This window comes from Alligator sinensis, unplaced genomic scaffold (assembly GCF_000455745.1).
Source record: "Alligator sinensis unplaced genomic scaffold, ASM45574v1 scaffold1003_1, whole genome shotgun sequence".
NCBI classification, from domain to species: Eukaryota; Metazoa; Chordata; order Crocodylia; family Alligatoridae; genus Alligator; species Alligator sinensis.
Genome location: NW_005842557.1, coordinates 1,001,914 through 1,017,915, shown reverse-complemented (window position 1 = coordinate 1,017,915; position 16,002 = coordinate 1,001,914). Strand labels below are relative to the sequence as shown.

General features: G+C 40.6%; 1 protein-coding gene and 1 long non-coding RNA gene across 2 annotated transcripts in view; one reads left to right on the top strand and one right to left on the bottom strand.

The window, feature by feature from the left end:
• Nucleotides 1-13,871, top strand: part of LOC102385221 — a 66,825-nt gene extending 52,954 nt beyond the window's left edge. Inside the window, exon 3 of the long non-coding RNA XR_001358692.2 lies at nt 12,512-13,871. This is a non-coding gene — a long non-coding RNA (uncharacterized LOC102385221). The remainder of the gene's footprint in view (nt 1-12,511) is intronic.
• RAMP1 (receptor activity modifying protein 1) overlaps nt 3,857-16,002 on the bottom strand; it is a 157,034-nt gene continuing 144,888 nt past the window's right edge. The window contains exons 3-4 of the mRNA XM_025213902.1: nt 14,688-14,764; nt 3,857-3,958 (exon numbers count right to left, since the gene is read on the bottom strand). Coding sequence (XP_025069687.1) covers nt 3,909-3,958; nt 14,688-14,764 — 127 coding nt within the window. The 3' untranslated portion in view covers nt 3,857-3,908. The remainder of the gene's footprint in view (nt 3,959-14,687; nt 14,765-16,002) is intronic.

The following is a 16,002-nucleotide window of genomic DNA, read 5'->3' as shown; positions in this document are numbered from 1 at the left end:
CCCCCCCCCCAAAAAAAAACAAACCAAAAAACCCCCCAGCAAACCGAAACCTTTGGGCTATAAACTATGGGCAGATCTGCTGTTCAGATTATGTAATAAAAAGGCAGTGGCCCAATCTCAGATTCACAAACAAAAGTATTGATTTCCATGTTGGAGGGAAAGAAGCATCATGTATAATGATAGGCAAGGGATTTTTGTGGGTCGTCTTTTTATGAGACCAGATATAAGCTTGGGATAGGTTTAAAGAAGCTTTTGAATGTAGGGCATTCCTCATTTATAGTGATGCCATTCTCCCTTCATGTTCACACATCCAGTATGGCTTTGTTTTTATTTGAGTTTAATTAGATCCATTTTATTTATCCAGTGCTAAAGAACAGTAGTGTAAGCAAGTGAGGTGGAGCTGTTCATGATGATACAAAATACTGTCATTTGTACAGAATTTACAAGTGGCAGGATTCTGGAGTGTGCCTACCCAATCCCATTGGAGTCAGTGGTAGCTGAGTGTGTTCAAGAGCTTTTCAGAATCAAACTGTTTTTAATCTAGGATTTTAGGAATTTTTGTAGAGGCTTAATTTAGGCACTCCATTTTGAAAACTTTGGACTTTAGTTTGTACCCTTTACATTGCAAAGATGGTAGTAAAGGTGATCTCACACAGTGCTGAGTTTGCAGACAGAGTGAAGTGCTCAAAAGCTTAACACTACCCATCTGCTCTCTGGGAATCCCTGAATGCAACACAGCTGCTATGGCTTTTCTTCTTGTGGCACTGGAAGACAATGCAGAGAAGAATCCTCTACTTTGGCTGTGTACACACATTCTGATAATCTGGTAGAACTCTTCCAGGCTTGTTCACCTGCTGGAAAAGTTTACCCAGGACTGTGTGTACAGATGTTTGAATGCTGAGGTCCTGAAGGGTGAAGAGCTTGCAGTACAGTCGCTGTCCAGCTGGGGGGGAAGGGATGTGTACACGTCTCAGCATGCTCTGGCTCCCTTAGTCTGCCTGGCAACAGATGGCAGCAGTGCATAGGGCAGCCCTGATTGGCTTACCCAGACTGCCGTTGGTCAGTCTGTTTCCCTCAAGAACAATGTGGGGAGTGTGAAAGCGGCTTTTTCTGCTTCCTGCTAGAACAGCAGAATCCAGCAAGTGACACACTGTCTCCCTGGTAGGAGTAGAGGGATGCTAGAGGACTGTGTTTTCTTCTGAGAAGCCCAGGCTTGTACAGACATTCAGTTTTCTATGACAAACTCTCTTGAGAGTGATTTAACTCTGGTTGCTTCTAGGTTATTTTTCTCCTAGAGTGGCCATTTTTACTCTGGGAGAGAGAACCTGAACATCTGTACATGTGTGGGTTCTCCTGGAGAACAGCAAATCTCCCTGGAGAAACAGAATGTCTGTACATGGTCTCTGTTAATCCTCAAATTTAAACCTCATCATAGAGTAGGTTCCCAATGGGCTATAACTGGCAATTCACAATACTTCTGGAAAGTGTGAGTAGTGGGTTTATCAAGCAGTTCAGTATTGAGTCCTATAAGAAGGATGAACTTCGAATGCATCTCAGAAGCAAAATAATATGCTAAAATCAGCATTGATTATTCATTGCTGATTTTATTCTAATAGAAATGTCTGGTTCTTTTGGGATAACAGTGGGGCTTGAGTGGAGAATATTGCTATTTGTTACTCTACAACATTGTTATCAAGTATGGGCTTTTACAATCTCAATAGTAGGAACAGTTTTTTTTTCTTTATTATGGCACCGCAAATTGTGTAACTAACTGTATTATATATAACAAGCAAGCTCTTTCCTTCTAGTCCTTTGAGGTTTATGGTGCTGCTCTGATTATGAATGAGAATTTTGCTGTGCCTGGCACTGTACAACTGTACAATTAAAAAAACCAAATCCTTGTCAGAGGGCTCACACTTGCTTGCTTTCACTCTCATGCATGGTTGCAGGGGGGTGTGTTGAGTCTAAAAAAGGGTTGAGAACCACTGATCTAGAGAGAGGCCAGCGATGACAAGGCCATCTAGGTTGTGGGCCATAGTGACAGGATAATGATTATGATCTGTGACCAAAAAATTGTTTGGGATAAAAGGTAGGAGATGACGCATTTTGTGTAGCTAAAACAGTGTGAGGTGCTGGCCAGGCATCATTCAACAAAGGGCTGTCCAACTAATGGGCAGCCAGGGGCATCATACTTGGGGGCTGCAAACTACAAGGGCTGCATGCTATATGGGTGCCCTCACCCTGCCTCGTGTGCCTGTCCCCTTCACCTGGCCACACAATGCGCATCTGCGCTATGGGCAGTCCATCTCTTCTTTGCCAAATGTGCAGCTCAGGCACTCCTGCCCCATCCTGGCAAAAGCAATAAGGGGGAAGGGACAGGGGAGTGGCATCTGAATAGAAGTCTGTGGGCCTTATGCTACCCCTAACCCTTTGGAGGGTGCATGTTACCTGTGAGCCTCTAGTTGAGTGGCTCTGCTTTAGCAGATGTCAGGGAAGCAGATCAAACACTTAGTTTGGACAAAAAGAGGCAACTGTGGACCAGAGAGGTAGATCTCTGAGTGATCAGTCTGGAGATGGTAATTGATTTTTGTATTTACAGGTAGATTACTTGGAGAGAGAGAGTGCCATTTCTGTCCTTACTCCCACCTGGGATCAGGACAATTCCCCTGTAAATCCCTGATAAATTCAGGAGAAACGTAATGCTACACATTTTAGAGTGTATTGACAAAACATGATCCTACACTTGTAAATATGATGCACATTTTTGTAAATATGACAGGGAAACAGCCATGTGCAGATTCAAGATTTCCTAAAGGGGGTATGGAGCAGCAACCCGTGCTGCCTAGTGTGGCTGCATGTCAACTCCCACCCTCCTCCCCACTTCAGGGTGTACAGACCACATCACAGTAGTAGTAACAGGGGGGCTTATTATTATTTTTTTCCTAGCCTCTCAAGAAGATGAGTTTTCCCATCCCCTCTATGCTCAACCGCATATCCCCTCCTTTCCCACCCCACCACCCCCCTCACTCCACCCGTCTCCTCTGGCTGCCACTAGGGGAGCAGAAGAAGAGGTCGGGACTCCAGAGCCACTCCTGCCCTGCTACAGCCAGGCTGTACATGGAGCAAGGCTCAGTTAAAACAAGCAGCAGCAGTGGAAGCATTTGTGTGTCTCTGCACCTGCTCCTGGCCTGCCAGGGAACACGCAAGGGACCAGTCAGCAAGGAGAAACCTGCTTGCTGCTGCTGCTTTCCCAGGCTGAGCCTGACTAGGTAGATGTTGGCTAGAGCAGGCAGGAGCAGCTTTGGAGCCCCTTCCACCTCTGCTCCTGCCCCTGTCTCTGCCCCTGGAACAACAGGAGACTGCAGCAATGGTGGGCAAAGGAACAAGGGAGGAAATATGCCACTGATGATGGAGAGGAAGGGAGGGGAGGATTCTTGCTTGTTTCTGGAACTTAAGTCCCTGGTTGCTGTTCTACTGGCCTGATCGTCTGAAAAGGGGGTACCTCTTTGCCAATTCCTTCCCCCCCCCTGGATCTGCTCCTGGTAACAGCAGTTTCAGAATTTTGTATTCATAGTTCTAAATAAAACTCTGCACCATTGTGAACAATTTTCGAACTCAAAACTTGATTTACCCATGTTAAGAACATGGGCAACTGAAATCAGTTGCAGTTATCTTGTTCCTCTAGCAATATAGGCATTTTTTCAGAACAAATCTATATGTAATTTCCTTATTACTACCAAAAGTAATTCTTTATATGTAGAGTTCTTTGAGATTTATTAAATAAAATATACAAGAACACTTAAATATGAGGATGAAAGAAACGATAGCAGGGAAGAAATCTAAATGGGAAAAAATGCTTTATTCTCCAAGTAATGTTGAATTACTTAGGATATTCATTCAATTCTTTCTTAAGTGGATGAGAGGTTGTGTGGGTTGGTTGATGTAACTTCATTGTTTTCTGTGCAAAACAAAAGTAGAAAGGTTAGTTTAAACTAACATTTCATAAGGCTAATAGATGCATTATTTCTTGTTATCCCACTTTAAAAATTTGAAACAGCTGTCACCATCTAGCTATCATTTGGTTAAGTATGTGATTCCAAAAGATCCTTAAGTTTTTAGGTCAGCTGCAATTTCTAGCAAAGCCACAATCAAGTTTCTGAACTCCAACTTCAGATATCTTTTTCCAAATTATGTGTATCCTGGATGGAGGCATTACTTCATACTCTGGAAGGTGTGAGAGATGCCCTGGCCTTCTGTACATAAAGGACAGAACCCATTCTGGTTATCTCTTCATCTCTCTTTGCTGCTCATCATTATTTTATTGGTAGAGCAGTTTCCAGTACCTACAGTCCTTCAGGTGTCATCTGAGTGCACATTCCACAATTCAACCTCATTCTCTGTTTCGGGAGTTCTGCACACCTAGCAGTCAGGAAACCGGAGCACTGTTGTGTGCACTCCTCTCTTTTTATCCTTTCACAGAAAGATGCAGTAAATAGTAGGGCAGGCCAGAAAAGTCTTGGAGCTTGAGTGTGTGAGGCTGTCACCCACAAAAGTACATTTATATAAGCAATGCATTTCAGACTCCAGTTACTGGGAGATAAGTAACTTGTCTATTTCTCAGGTTCACACCAGGATTTTATGTGAGCCTCTTTCTAGTGCACTGTGTGCTCCACTGATTTGTTTATTATTTTTACTTCTGATTACTGAGAACTGCACATAAACCAGTGTGCACATATACAGATATACAGTGTTGATCAGCAACTTCTAAGCCATATGGCATGCCTAAGATTGGAGAATTGTGTATAATGAGAACCTTCTGTTCAGATTCACATGAAACAGGATCCGTCTTAATATATTCTTTGCCAATGCTGTCATTTTCTTCATCAGGAGGAAAAGCAGAAGTGACAAAATGTCTTTCTGGACCATTCCTTCACCATTTAGACATTTTCTGCCAACTGTTAATGCAGACTGCCCATCTTCTGATCTATATTTTTAACAATTCATCATTTTATTAATGAAAAGTGTACAGTTTTTCAGCTCCCTGTACTTTATCACTTTTTTTCTAACTGTTTAATAATGAATATGCAGTCAGTTCTCGGTCTTATTTTAGTTTTGTGTTCTATCAGATTTTTCTCCCCCCGTCCTGACTCTTAACTTTGTTAGTCTCTAGCGATCTGTTGTATTGGTGTCCTGTGTGGAGAAAACGAGAGGAAATAACCACGTGCTTATTTTATTAACATATACCATACGTACCATTGAGCCATCTGCACTGACAGTTTGCACTGACTTAGGGCTGATCCTGTCAGTAATTCTAGATAGTTGTAAAACAAACAAATAGCTCGATTTTTATTTTATTTATTTTTTAATATTAGGAAAATGAAGGAGACCTTTCATAATCATCAAGATGGTTGTTTCATTTCTTCAGTATTTCTTGTTTAGTTGCATACTGTTCAGTAAATAGGACAATGAGTCCAGAAGTCATAACTCCATCAAATGCTAGATATACCATTTGGAATGAATGGTCTGGTCTGGTTGTGTAGTTACACAAAATGGGGTGTCCATTTGAGCTGCAGTGCTATGAGGCATGGCTCTAATACAAAATGTTCTTAATGACCACTGAGAAGTGCTTTTTTTTTTTTTTTTTTACTGTTGTTATAAATAAGAATATTAACTTGTATTAGAATAGCTCACAGCATACTTTATACTGTGCAAGTATGAGAGGTCAATTCACCTTTTTTTCTCAGTATTCTAAAGGAATTGAGCTACACAAGATCTTTCATGTTTCGAACAGCGTACAGCCTGGAAACCCTTCAGTGGGTCAGATTTGTGCTCTTTTTGGGGGTGAGGGAAGTAGATTTAATATAGGGATGTGAACGGTTAAACAATGAATTATTTAACTGATAAGTGCAGTATTAGCTTACCGGTTATCCTTTAACTATGGGCGAGCGCAGTCTGGTAGGAAAGGGGGGATGGGAAGCCACACAGTGCTGCAGGAGGGTGGAAGGGGAGGAGCAAGGAGGAGGGGAGAGAGAAGGGCCAAGGGGGACTAGTACCTATAGCCTAAGAGGAAAGTAGCCAGCAGCCTAATGACTTGTTAATGAATCAATTAGCTGCTTGTTCAAAGGTGCTTCTTCCCTCCCTGTGCAGGGCTTCAGTTGGGTTATCTGGCTGGTCTTGCCTCTTCCCTCCTTTCCCCCCAGTCAAAGAATCCGGGGAGCTGGGAGTGGCTCTCAGCAGCAACTGTTTGAGGGCTGCTGTGTTATTGGTTAATCATACTGATATAAGTAGAGGAAGATAAACAAATATTTTTAAAATGATATTTACATCCCTAATTTAATACAGAAGCATTATTTTCATAACTGTGGTTTTAGGCTGGGACAGGTACTTGACACATTAAGTTTAAATGTTTAAAAATGAAAAGGCAGCCAGGTAGCATTAATTGATACCTTTGGCATGGTTAACCAAGAGAGAATTTCACTGGCATGGAAACCAAACAACTCTCAACAACAGCATTGAGGCTTATTTGTGTGACAGCATTGCTGTCTGGGCTGTAATTATTCTGTTGATAGACAGACATTATAGCCCTCAAATATCTTTTGATTTTTTTTTTCTTCATTCCAGTGAGAATAAACCTAGTTGGAAGTCATCTGGTTCAGGGAAAATATGGGAGAATCTCCTTGATGGGAGTAGAGTTCTGTATGACTCATCCATGCAGCCCAGCAGGAGTGATATTAGTAGACTTGAATTAATCATTGATTAATGTATTTTGTATCAGTGGGGGAGGTGAAATCTACTATTTTGGTGGGGATTTTTTATTTTATTTTCTTTGTGTTATACTGAGCAGTTGTGGCTAAACTGTAGTTTTAGGCAATGATATCTCAAAACCAGAGTTGAAATTAGGCATAGTATTCTGTCAAAAGCGCAGTTTTTTTGTTGGTACAAAGTCTCTCTTCCAGCCCTCTGAAAGAGAAGTGGTTTAGCTGGTGAGACTAGTTCCAGATTGTCAGCAGTGAGGCTTTTGCGGCCTTATGATCTTAAGTTAGACATACATTTCTAATAATGGGTGCTTGTGATTTGTAGTATCTGGTCTTATCATACAGAGTTTTCTAAAGGCATGAACAAATTCATGAGGCTTTATGTTGATTGCACTTCATTTCCTCTGCTATATTTTTGGGCTTCTTGAATTTTATCAAAGTAATTCTTAGCATTTTATGCTGGCTTTCTTCCAAAATGCTTACTAATATTAATAATTTGAGTTTCATAATGTATCTTGGAGGAACTGAACTCTCCAATTTTCTAGGTTAGAAAAAAAAAATGTTGTCCAAACATGCAGCAGGAAGTCTGTTGTGGAAGATGACCCAGAACTGACCCTCTAGTCCTGTGCATTCACCACTGGAGATGGAACTTGTCAGAGCTGGGTAGACTGTTTGAAACCCCTTGGAAATCCTTGGCATGTTTTAAGGCATGGGCAGCCTCCTGTTGTGGCACATGGCAGATTGGGGAGGGACAGGTAGTACAGTGGCAGAAAGGGCAGGGAGTAGAAAACAAAGCAGCAGGACAGGCCAGGGAAAGGGGATTAGAAGGGCACTCGGGGAGGGTGTGCAGCTTAATTTGTGGCACATGTGACCAAAAGGTTGGCCACCACTGTTCTAAGACCAATTAAAGGAGGGGGGTGGTAGTATTTGTGGTGTTCTACATACATATTTAAACTTTGTACAAACATTACTTAGTATTTTGGCCAATTCTCAATGTCCATTGAAGGTTCAGGTGGCAATCTAGTTGTGTGTATCGGGTAACATGCAAGGAAAATCTGTTAGGAAATATACGATGGAAATGGGCATTGTCTGAAGTCACAAATGCTGAGCAAATAATAGACATCCATGCCCTTTCTTGTGATGCTGATTTTCCTGTCAACAAAAAGTAGTAATAGACTCTTCCACTATATTGCAGCAGACATCTATCTATTACCTTGTAGTGCTTTTCCCACTCAGCCAGCCTGGCTGAGAAAAGGGCTTCCCTGCTCAGCCAGCCTTGTGGGTCTGGGGGAACAGGAAAAGTGGGGTAATCCGTGCCCAGGGATTACCCAAGCGGGATAATCCCTGCCCAGCCAGCCCCTTGGCCTGCACCATCAAGGGCAGGACAAGGCATGATGTATGTTTCACTCACTGAAACAGATCCGCTGATACGTTGAGGCACAGCTGATCCACTCCATTCAGTGATCTATTTCTAGCCATAGAGAAGTGGAACTTTAGAGACTGGAACTTGTCACATCAAGATCTTTTCTTGGGAAGGAACTTACAAGAGCAATAGTTCTAAGTAATGAACAGGATTTGGTGCAAAGGGTAAGTGTTACTGAGCCACTCTGCAATAGTAACCACAGGGGGCAGACTAGAAGAACATCTACTCCAGTGGCCTTTAATTTTAAAAGGGGAGACTGCACCAAAAAGAGAAAGCTAGTTAGACAGAAGTTACAAGGGCCCCCCTAAGGAGATGAAGAACCTGCAAGTAATGTGGAAACTGCTTAAGAACACCATATTGGAGGCACAGTGCAAATGCCTACTGCAAATCCAAAAAAGGGGAAAGCGGACCAAAAAAGAATGTGTGTGGCTGAATGGCAGAGTTGCAGCGAAAATAAACAGAAACAAGGCTGCTTTCAAGAAGTGAAAGTCAGATCCTAATGAGGAAAGAAAAAGAGCACTAACTCTGTCAAATCAAATGTGAAACTGTAATAAGACAAGCTACAAGAATATTAAGAGAAACTTGCTAGAGACAAAAGTAACAATTAAAATAAATAAATAAATAAATATATTAGAAGCTGAAGACCTGCTAGGGGAATTGATTGGGCCTTTGGATGATCAAGGTGTAAAAGGAATGCTAAAGGATGACGGGCATTACTGAGAAACTAAGTGCATTCTTTGCGTTTGTCTTTACTGTGGAAGACGGCAGTGAGATTCCCTTACTAGATCCATTCCTCTCTAGGGACAAGTGGAGCTGACCCAAATTGAGGTTTCAGTAGATGAGGTCATAGAGGAAATTTGATAAACTAAATGGGAGCAAATCACCAGAACCGGATAGTATTCACCCTAGGGTCCTTAAGGAACTCGGATCAGAAATTGTTGATGTCCTAACTGGAGTATGCACCTATCACTAAAAATAGCCTCTATCAGAGGACTGGAGGGTTGTCTACATGACTCCAGTATTTTTAAAAGGCTGTAGAGGGGATGCAGGGAACTGCAGGCCAGTAAACCTAACTTCTGTTCCTGGAAAATTGATAGAAATAATAATAAAAAAAGAATTGTTCAGCACATGCATGAACATGATTTGCTGTGGAGGAATCAGCACAGCTTTATCAAAGGGAAGTCATGCCTCACCAACCCGCTTTAGTTTTTTGAGGGTGTCAGTAAGCAAGTGAATTGGAGTGATCCAGTTGACGCAGTATATTTAGATTTCCAAAAAAGCCTTTGGATTTCCAAAATAGTCATGGGATTACAGGAAATGTCTACTTGTGGATTAGAAATTGGCTTAAAGATAGAAAGCAAAGAGTGAATATACATGATCAGTTTTCAGGATGGAAAAAAGTAAACAGTGGGATTCCCCCAGGGATCTGCATTGGGACCAGTGCTGTTTAACAGACTTGCATGATCTGAAAAATGGGGTGAGTAGCAAGGTGGCCAGATTTGTGGATGACACAAAATTATTCAAAGTGGTAAAGATCAAGGTGAACTGTAAGGAGCTACAGAAGGATCTTGTATGATTGAGTGAATGCGTATCTAAATGGCAGATGAAATTCAGTGTAGATGAGTGTAAAGTGATGCACCTGGGCGAAAATAACCCAAACTATACCTACATTATGATGGGTTCTACATTAGCTGTTACCACACAGGAAAGAGATACAGAAGTCATATGGGACAGTTGACTTAAAAACATCAGCTCAGTGGTCAGCAGCCACCAAAAAGGAAAATAGTACATTAGGGATTAGTAAGAAGGAATTGTAAACAAAACTGAAAAGTATCATCATGCTGCTTTATAAATCCATGATGCATCCACACCTTGAATACTGTGCCCAGTTCTGGTCCCCACACCTCAAAAAGAGTATAGAAGAACTAAAGAAGGTACAGAGAAGGGCATCAAGGATGATCAGTGGTATGGATCGGCTGCCATGGTGGTATGGAGGAGAGATTAAAAAGGCTAGGACTATTTAGTTTAGAAAAACGGTGCTTGAGAGCAGACACAATAAGGGTTTTTACAAAATACTAAATGGCAGAGAGAAAGTAAGGGATTTATTATTTACCCTCTCTCAATACAAGAACTAGGGGTCACAAAATAAAACTAGTAGATAGTAAGCTTAAGGCCCCCTCTACGTATTACAGGTATTATTCAATTAACTAGTTTAATTGGGCAATTACCTGGAGATCAACTATACATGCAAAGTAGCTATCACACCAATAAAAAAGCTCCAACGAGCTATAAAGTTGGATCTTGAAAATGTTCACTAACTTTATAGCTGACTGCTATTGAGCTTTAATTTGCATGTATAGCAGCTAACAGGGCTCCCAGCCACAGGGGTGCAACCCCCAAGACCTGGGGATCGCAGCTGCTATGATCCCCCAAGGCTCAGGGGAGCATGAAACCCCTGGTCCCATGCAGAGCTCTTGGTCCTAGCTGTACATCACCTGCAGCAGGGACTGAGAGTCCCCACAGCTGATGGGGCTCTTAAGTCCCAGCTGTACCTCATGTGTGAGTGGACAGCTGGGACCCAAAGCCCCATCAGCTGTATGGTCTCTGGGCCCAGCATGTGGCCTCTGCGGCTGGGAGCCCCTTCAGCAAAGAGGGCTCCCAGCCGTGGGTGCCTGCTTCTTGTTGATTCAGGGGGAACCTAGGATCTGGCTCCCGCTAAAGTGGCAACAATGCACAATTGTATCTAATGCGCAATCCCACAGTTGCACCTCCTGCCATGCATGTGGCACAGCAGGAGACAGGATTGTGTGGATCATGCATTACATCCAACTGCGCCTTTACCTGCACATGTAGAGGGGGCCTAAAACTAACAAGAGGAAGTTTTTTCACATTGTGGGTAACTAAATTGTAGAACTCATTGCTACCAAGGGAATGTTGTGGAAGCTGATAGTGTAGCCAGATTCAAAAACAGATTGGATAAATTCTTGGAGAAAAGGATTTGTATCTATTGAGCATGAGAGTTAGGGATGCAGCCTCTGAATTGGAACTTCCTATACCTTAGATGCTGGAGGCTGCAAGTGAGAGGAACACTGGGGAAAAAAATTTAGTCATACCCAGTTCACTCTGCCTTTCAGCATCTACTCTCTGCCACTGAGAGACAAGATACTGGGTTAGATGGCCTGACCTAGTAAACTGCAATTCTTACGTCCTCTGTTAGGTTTTTTGTTTGTGTGTTGTTGTTGTTTTTTTTAAGTTAAGTGCAGTTAAGCTGGTTTGGCCCCTGATAACTTTTTCTTGCCGTTTTGAGTGCTGGTATTGCATTTCTTATTTCTAAATGAATCATTGCCTATTATTTCAAAATGGAAATTGCTGCTTTACATTTCTGAAAGGAAACTGCATTTTAAAAATTACTGCTGCTTAAGTTTTTCTGAGCTTATTACTTGCAGTACTCTTACAAATTTTCATTTTGCATTGTTCAGTCTTATGTGCTGTGAAATAAGTTCTTTAAAGGCCACAAACAATAGAACAACTTACTACCTTTCAAACGCATTAAACTCTCAAATTGTTAGACCTGATTTCTGTCCCTGACTATCTGTAAGTTCATACTAAAACATGGAATCTGGAGCTTTCATTGTAATCTACCAAGGGGAGGCAGTGGCCCCTTATATTTAGAGGGTTGTAAATGTAAGTACATTCTCTCTAAGTCACTATAGCAAGCCAATGGCTTGTTACATAAAGTTAAAATTTACTGCAGACTAGAAAACTAAAAGACAGCAGGATGTACTTGAACTTAATTAAATGGAAACTGTGATACTGTTCAGTTTCACAAAGGAGGGTGGGTTAGTTTCTCTGGACCAAATGCAGAGTTGAGGAGTCTGAAATTCAGTGTGTAATTGGCTAATAGGATGTTTTATATCAATTCCCCCTTTTGTCAGAAAGGATTCTTTCCTCTTCAGTAAAAGTACATGACCATGCTTATATAGTCCATAGCCCATTCTTAGTTAGGGCCCATCCTGATTGTAACTGAATTCTGTAACTGCTCTTCAGGCTTGACCTACCATGACAGTTGTTGGTAGTAAAATGTTACTTCAAGTGTTGTATGAACTATTTTTTCCAGTCAGTTTTTAGTTGCAGGGTGAAAAGTCTTTGTTTACAATGACTCAGCCAGTTTTCAGAGAACTGTATACACAGTGATGGCGACATGCAGTGATTCTGTGGGAGAGGGCTCCAAAACAAGTCCCTTGAGTACCTAACATGGATATTTTATGCCTCCAGTGCTATTTTTGTGTCTCTGAACTGTTTGGGTTGTAATCCTGATTCTTCTTTCCCATAGGAGGACTTTCGGAATAAAGTTGAAGATTACATTAAGCGCTATGCAAGATGATGGTGGGAGATGGATGGCAGGACCATGGATTTCACAGTATAGAGTTGTCTTTAACTTTAAACAACACAAAAAACCTGGATTGTACCAGTCCTGTGTCCATGTTGTATTGAAGAAGAAAACTAACTTCATACTTGTCCATATTAAAAGGAGAGTTCAGCATAAATACAGCAAGAAATTGTGTATGTTGGTTGAAAAAAAGTTGTTTGCTTACTTATAAAATGTTTACTCTTCTGAAACTGTACTGTATATCCTGTTGATGAGAGATGCTTGAGAAATTTTAAAAAAAATCACTATTGAAATTGTATTTACACTTTTTTTAAATTTTCTTCTTGCCTACTAAAAATAGTGATGCGTTTCTGGAACACTTCAAATTGGCAATAAAATGGTCTCCCTGTGACCCAAACCTTAATGCTGTTGCATTTGATGGAGCAGAAATAATACCAACTTTCCTGGGAAGTCACTTAACAAAAGTGATCAAAGTTTAATGAAATGCATAAAATGAAGTATATCTAATATAAAAATTTTAGTCAATGTAAGAACATTTTGGCACAAATTTGAAATTTGTACTCTGCTGCTTTCAATTCTTGTTTAGACAACAATATTTTAGTTTGTATGCATTTTGTGAGGTAGTTAAAATTAACAGACTAATCCATAATTTAAGTATATATGTGTAGTATTAGTAAAAAATCAAAATGTATATTTTGTGCAAGTGCAATGAAAGACTATTAAAAAAAGTCTTTGGTTTTCAGATCTAGATTTGGAGGTGAAATTTTGGAGGCTTTTACATAAATTGGTGAACATTTATCCAAGCCCTATTTGTTTGGAGACCCATCAAAGTGTATTTTCCACATTTCTTCCCTCAAGAGCAAAATACTGATCTTTCATTTTAAAATAACACACGGTGCACCTTTATTTAAGGCTCTTATGAGGTGTTTTTTTTTTTAATAAGATGAAGGGATGATCATTTTACTGTAAGTAGCTATCTATCAAATAAATAGTAAGGCTATGTGAAAGCAGAAATCCTTCAGGAAAGGGTAGTAGGGTAGTCGTGTGCCTCAGGAATAGTTTCAAAGCACATGCCAAGAAGCATATTAGGTCTGTTATATAAAAAATAATGCTGTGTTTATTACATATCATAGCTTCCCATTACTTCTGTGGACTGACCAGAATGATATCCAATATCCTATTCAGTCCAGTGATAAGTGAATGAAGAGTCATAGAAATGGGAACATGTAGTGGAGGCAAAATGGATTTGATTCAAGATTTTATAAATAGACAAACCATAGAAATAAATGTTTGTGTGATTTCATATGCAGTGAGTGTATGTGTAAAAGTTCTGTATTTACAATGATCTTTTGCCTCACCTAGAAGATTGCACTTAGTTCTGCTTATCATCTTTGTTTCTCATTACTGCTTCTTTTTCTAAATGCTAGGGTTTTCATTTTCCAATGAAGCTACCATGGCATTGACAAAGTTTGATTACAATGAACTAGAACACTTGTCAAATATTAAGACTAGGTCACACATTTTGTGCTTTATCATTAGATGCTGAAAGTTTCCTGGGGTCCTTTTGGCTTTACAAGAGCATCAGAAAACCACAGATTCATACCTTGGCGTTTTAAAAAACATGTACCGGAGCTGTCTGGAGAACCCTGTACAATCATCCCAACATAAACTGAAATATGGGCATAATGCATAATGCTTTTTTTTTAGTCACTACCTTTGCAAAATCTGTTGACTATGGGAAAAGGCAGTTTCCCTACTAGTAACAGCATGGAGTGAGAGATTCTTGGTATTGATATGTGGGTTGTAGGAGCCTGAGACTGGAAGGGGCCTTTCCGTGGGTCATCAAGTCCAGTCCCTGGCTGTTGCCGGCAATTGCACTGTATAAAGGTTTTATATATAACCCCTTTGATTCTGAGGTAAAGCTGAATGCTCACAGTGTGCTCCTGATGTACAAAGCTGGTATACAAAGACTGGAAGTATATTCCATCTAGTGAGCAAGAAAATAAGTAAGCACATGATACATGGTTAGTGCAGTCATGCTATTGGGGAGGGGAGTGAGCAAGTGAAGGGGGGGAGGGCTGAGGAAAGAAGCAAGAGTTAAATATTTTAAAATCAGTACCATAAATGACAAGTCCTGGGAGAGCATCTCTTCCAGTAACCTGGGTTGTAATGTCCATTAACATAGCTGGCAATATACTGGTTTAACAAAACAAAAAAAACATTAATACCCCTGGGATTTTTTTCCTGAATCTTAAAGCAGTAAAATAAATGTAGTGTCTCAGTAGCAAAGTGTGTGCTAGCTAGGTCAGGAAGGCTGAGCAAAACCCCATACATGGGTTTGTTCCCAATTTAGCCCCAAACCAAGGCATTTTCAGAGCAATACTTCTTCACAGAAGAAAAATGCAACTCCCTTTTCCCAAATGGATTCATATGTTTGTTCTGGCTTTGCCCCCATTTCAGTTTGCATTCTACACCAGTACCACTACTGGTTCAAAAACATTTACACTGGAATAACTGTTTTCTGAACTCTGTGGCCAGTGTAACTGGGGACACTGTTCCAGAGCAATTGAGTAGAGATTTCTGTGTGGGAGAAGGTGCTTCACTGATGTTTTTCAAGTTCTTTGACAGAGAATTGTATACAAGCCCAAAGTACTGCTGTATATTTGATTAAGGTAACTTGCTACTATATCTTAGCCAATCTGCATTGAATGTGCAAGTATCAGTTGTCTCAAAAGGAGCTGAACTTGCACTGATACAGGAAAATATATATACCAGTATCTTTGGTTCCTGCTGCACTTGGACATAAAATAAGGCACTAACTTTATGTAAAAGTTAACCAAAACCAGCTGTGCTTATTTCAAGGAGAAAATGTAATTTACCAGATGAAAAGTAATTAAATCAGTGTGGGCAAATGTTTTCTATCTTCAGAGAGTCTTTAAGATTTATGAAAGGAGAAAGAAAGGAAACTGGCAACCACAATTAGTTGACTATGTCTTTTTAATGTCAGAGAATTCCAACTTTTATCTGGTGGCTAAGAGTGTGTGACAGGATGTTTAGTTTTAAAGTATGCCAGATTATGGACTAGATTCCTATTTGTTATGCTGAGGTACACCAGTGAGTGACTTGACCTTGTTAAAAAGTGTATGAAGCTGCCAAGGTGGAAGAAATGGGAAGGCAGAGAAGATGATGCTGAGTAGATCAGATAGAACAGAACAGTTATTGAGAAAGAGGTGGATGAGAAGTGAGGACAGGAAAAAGGAAATTACCTGATGCAGCAAGAGAGGGGGGCACCATTAGGAAGATCACAGGGGATTTAAAAATTGCAGCATCATGACTGTTAGAAGCTAGAGTGAGATGGAAGCAGCTAGTAAAATATAAACAGCATTGTCTCAGTGCCATGGTTTATAACTTTGCTTCTTGATCAGACTCTTTCC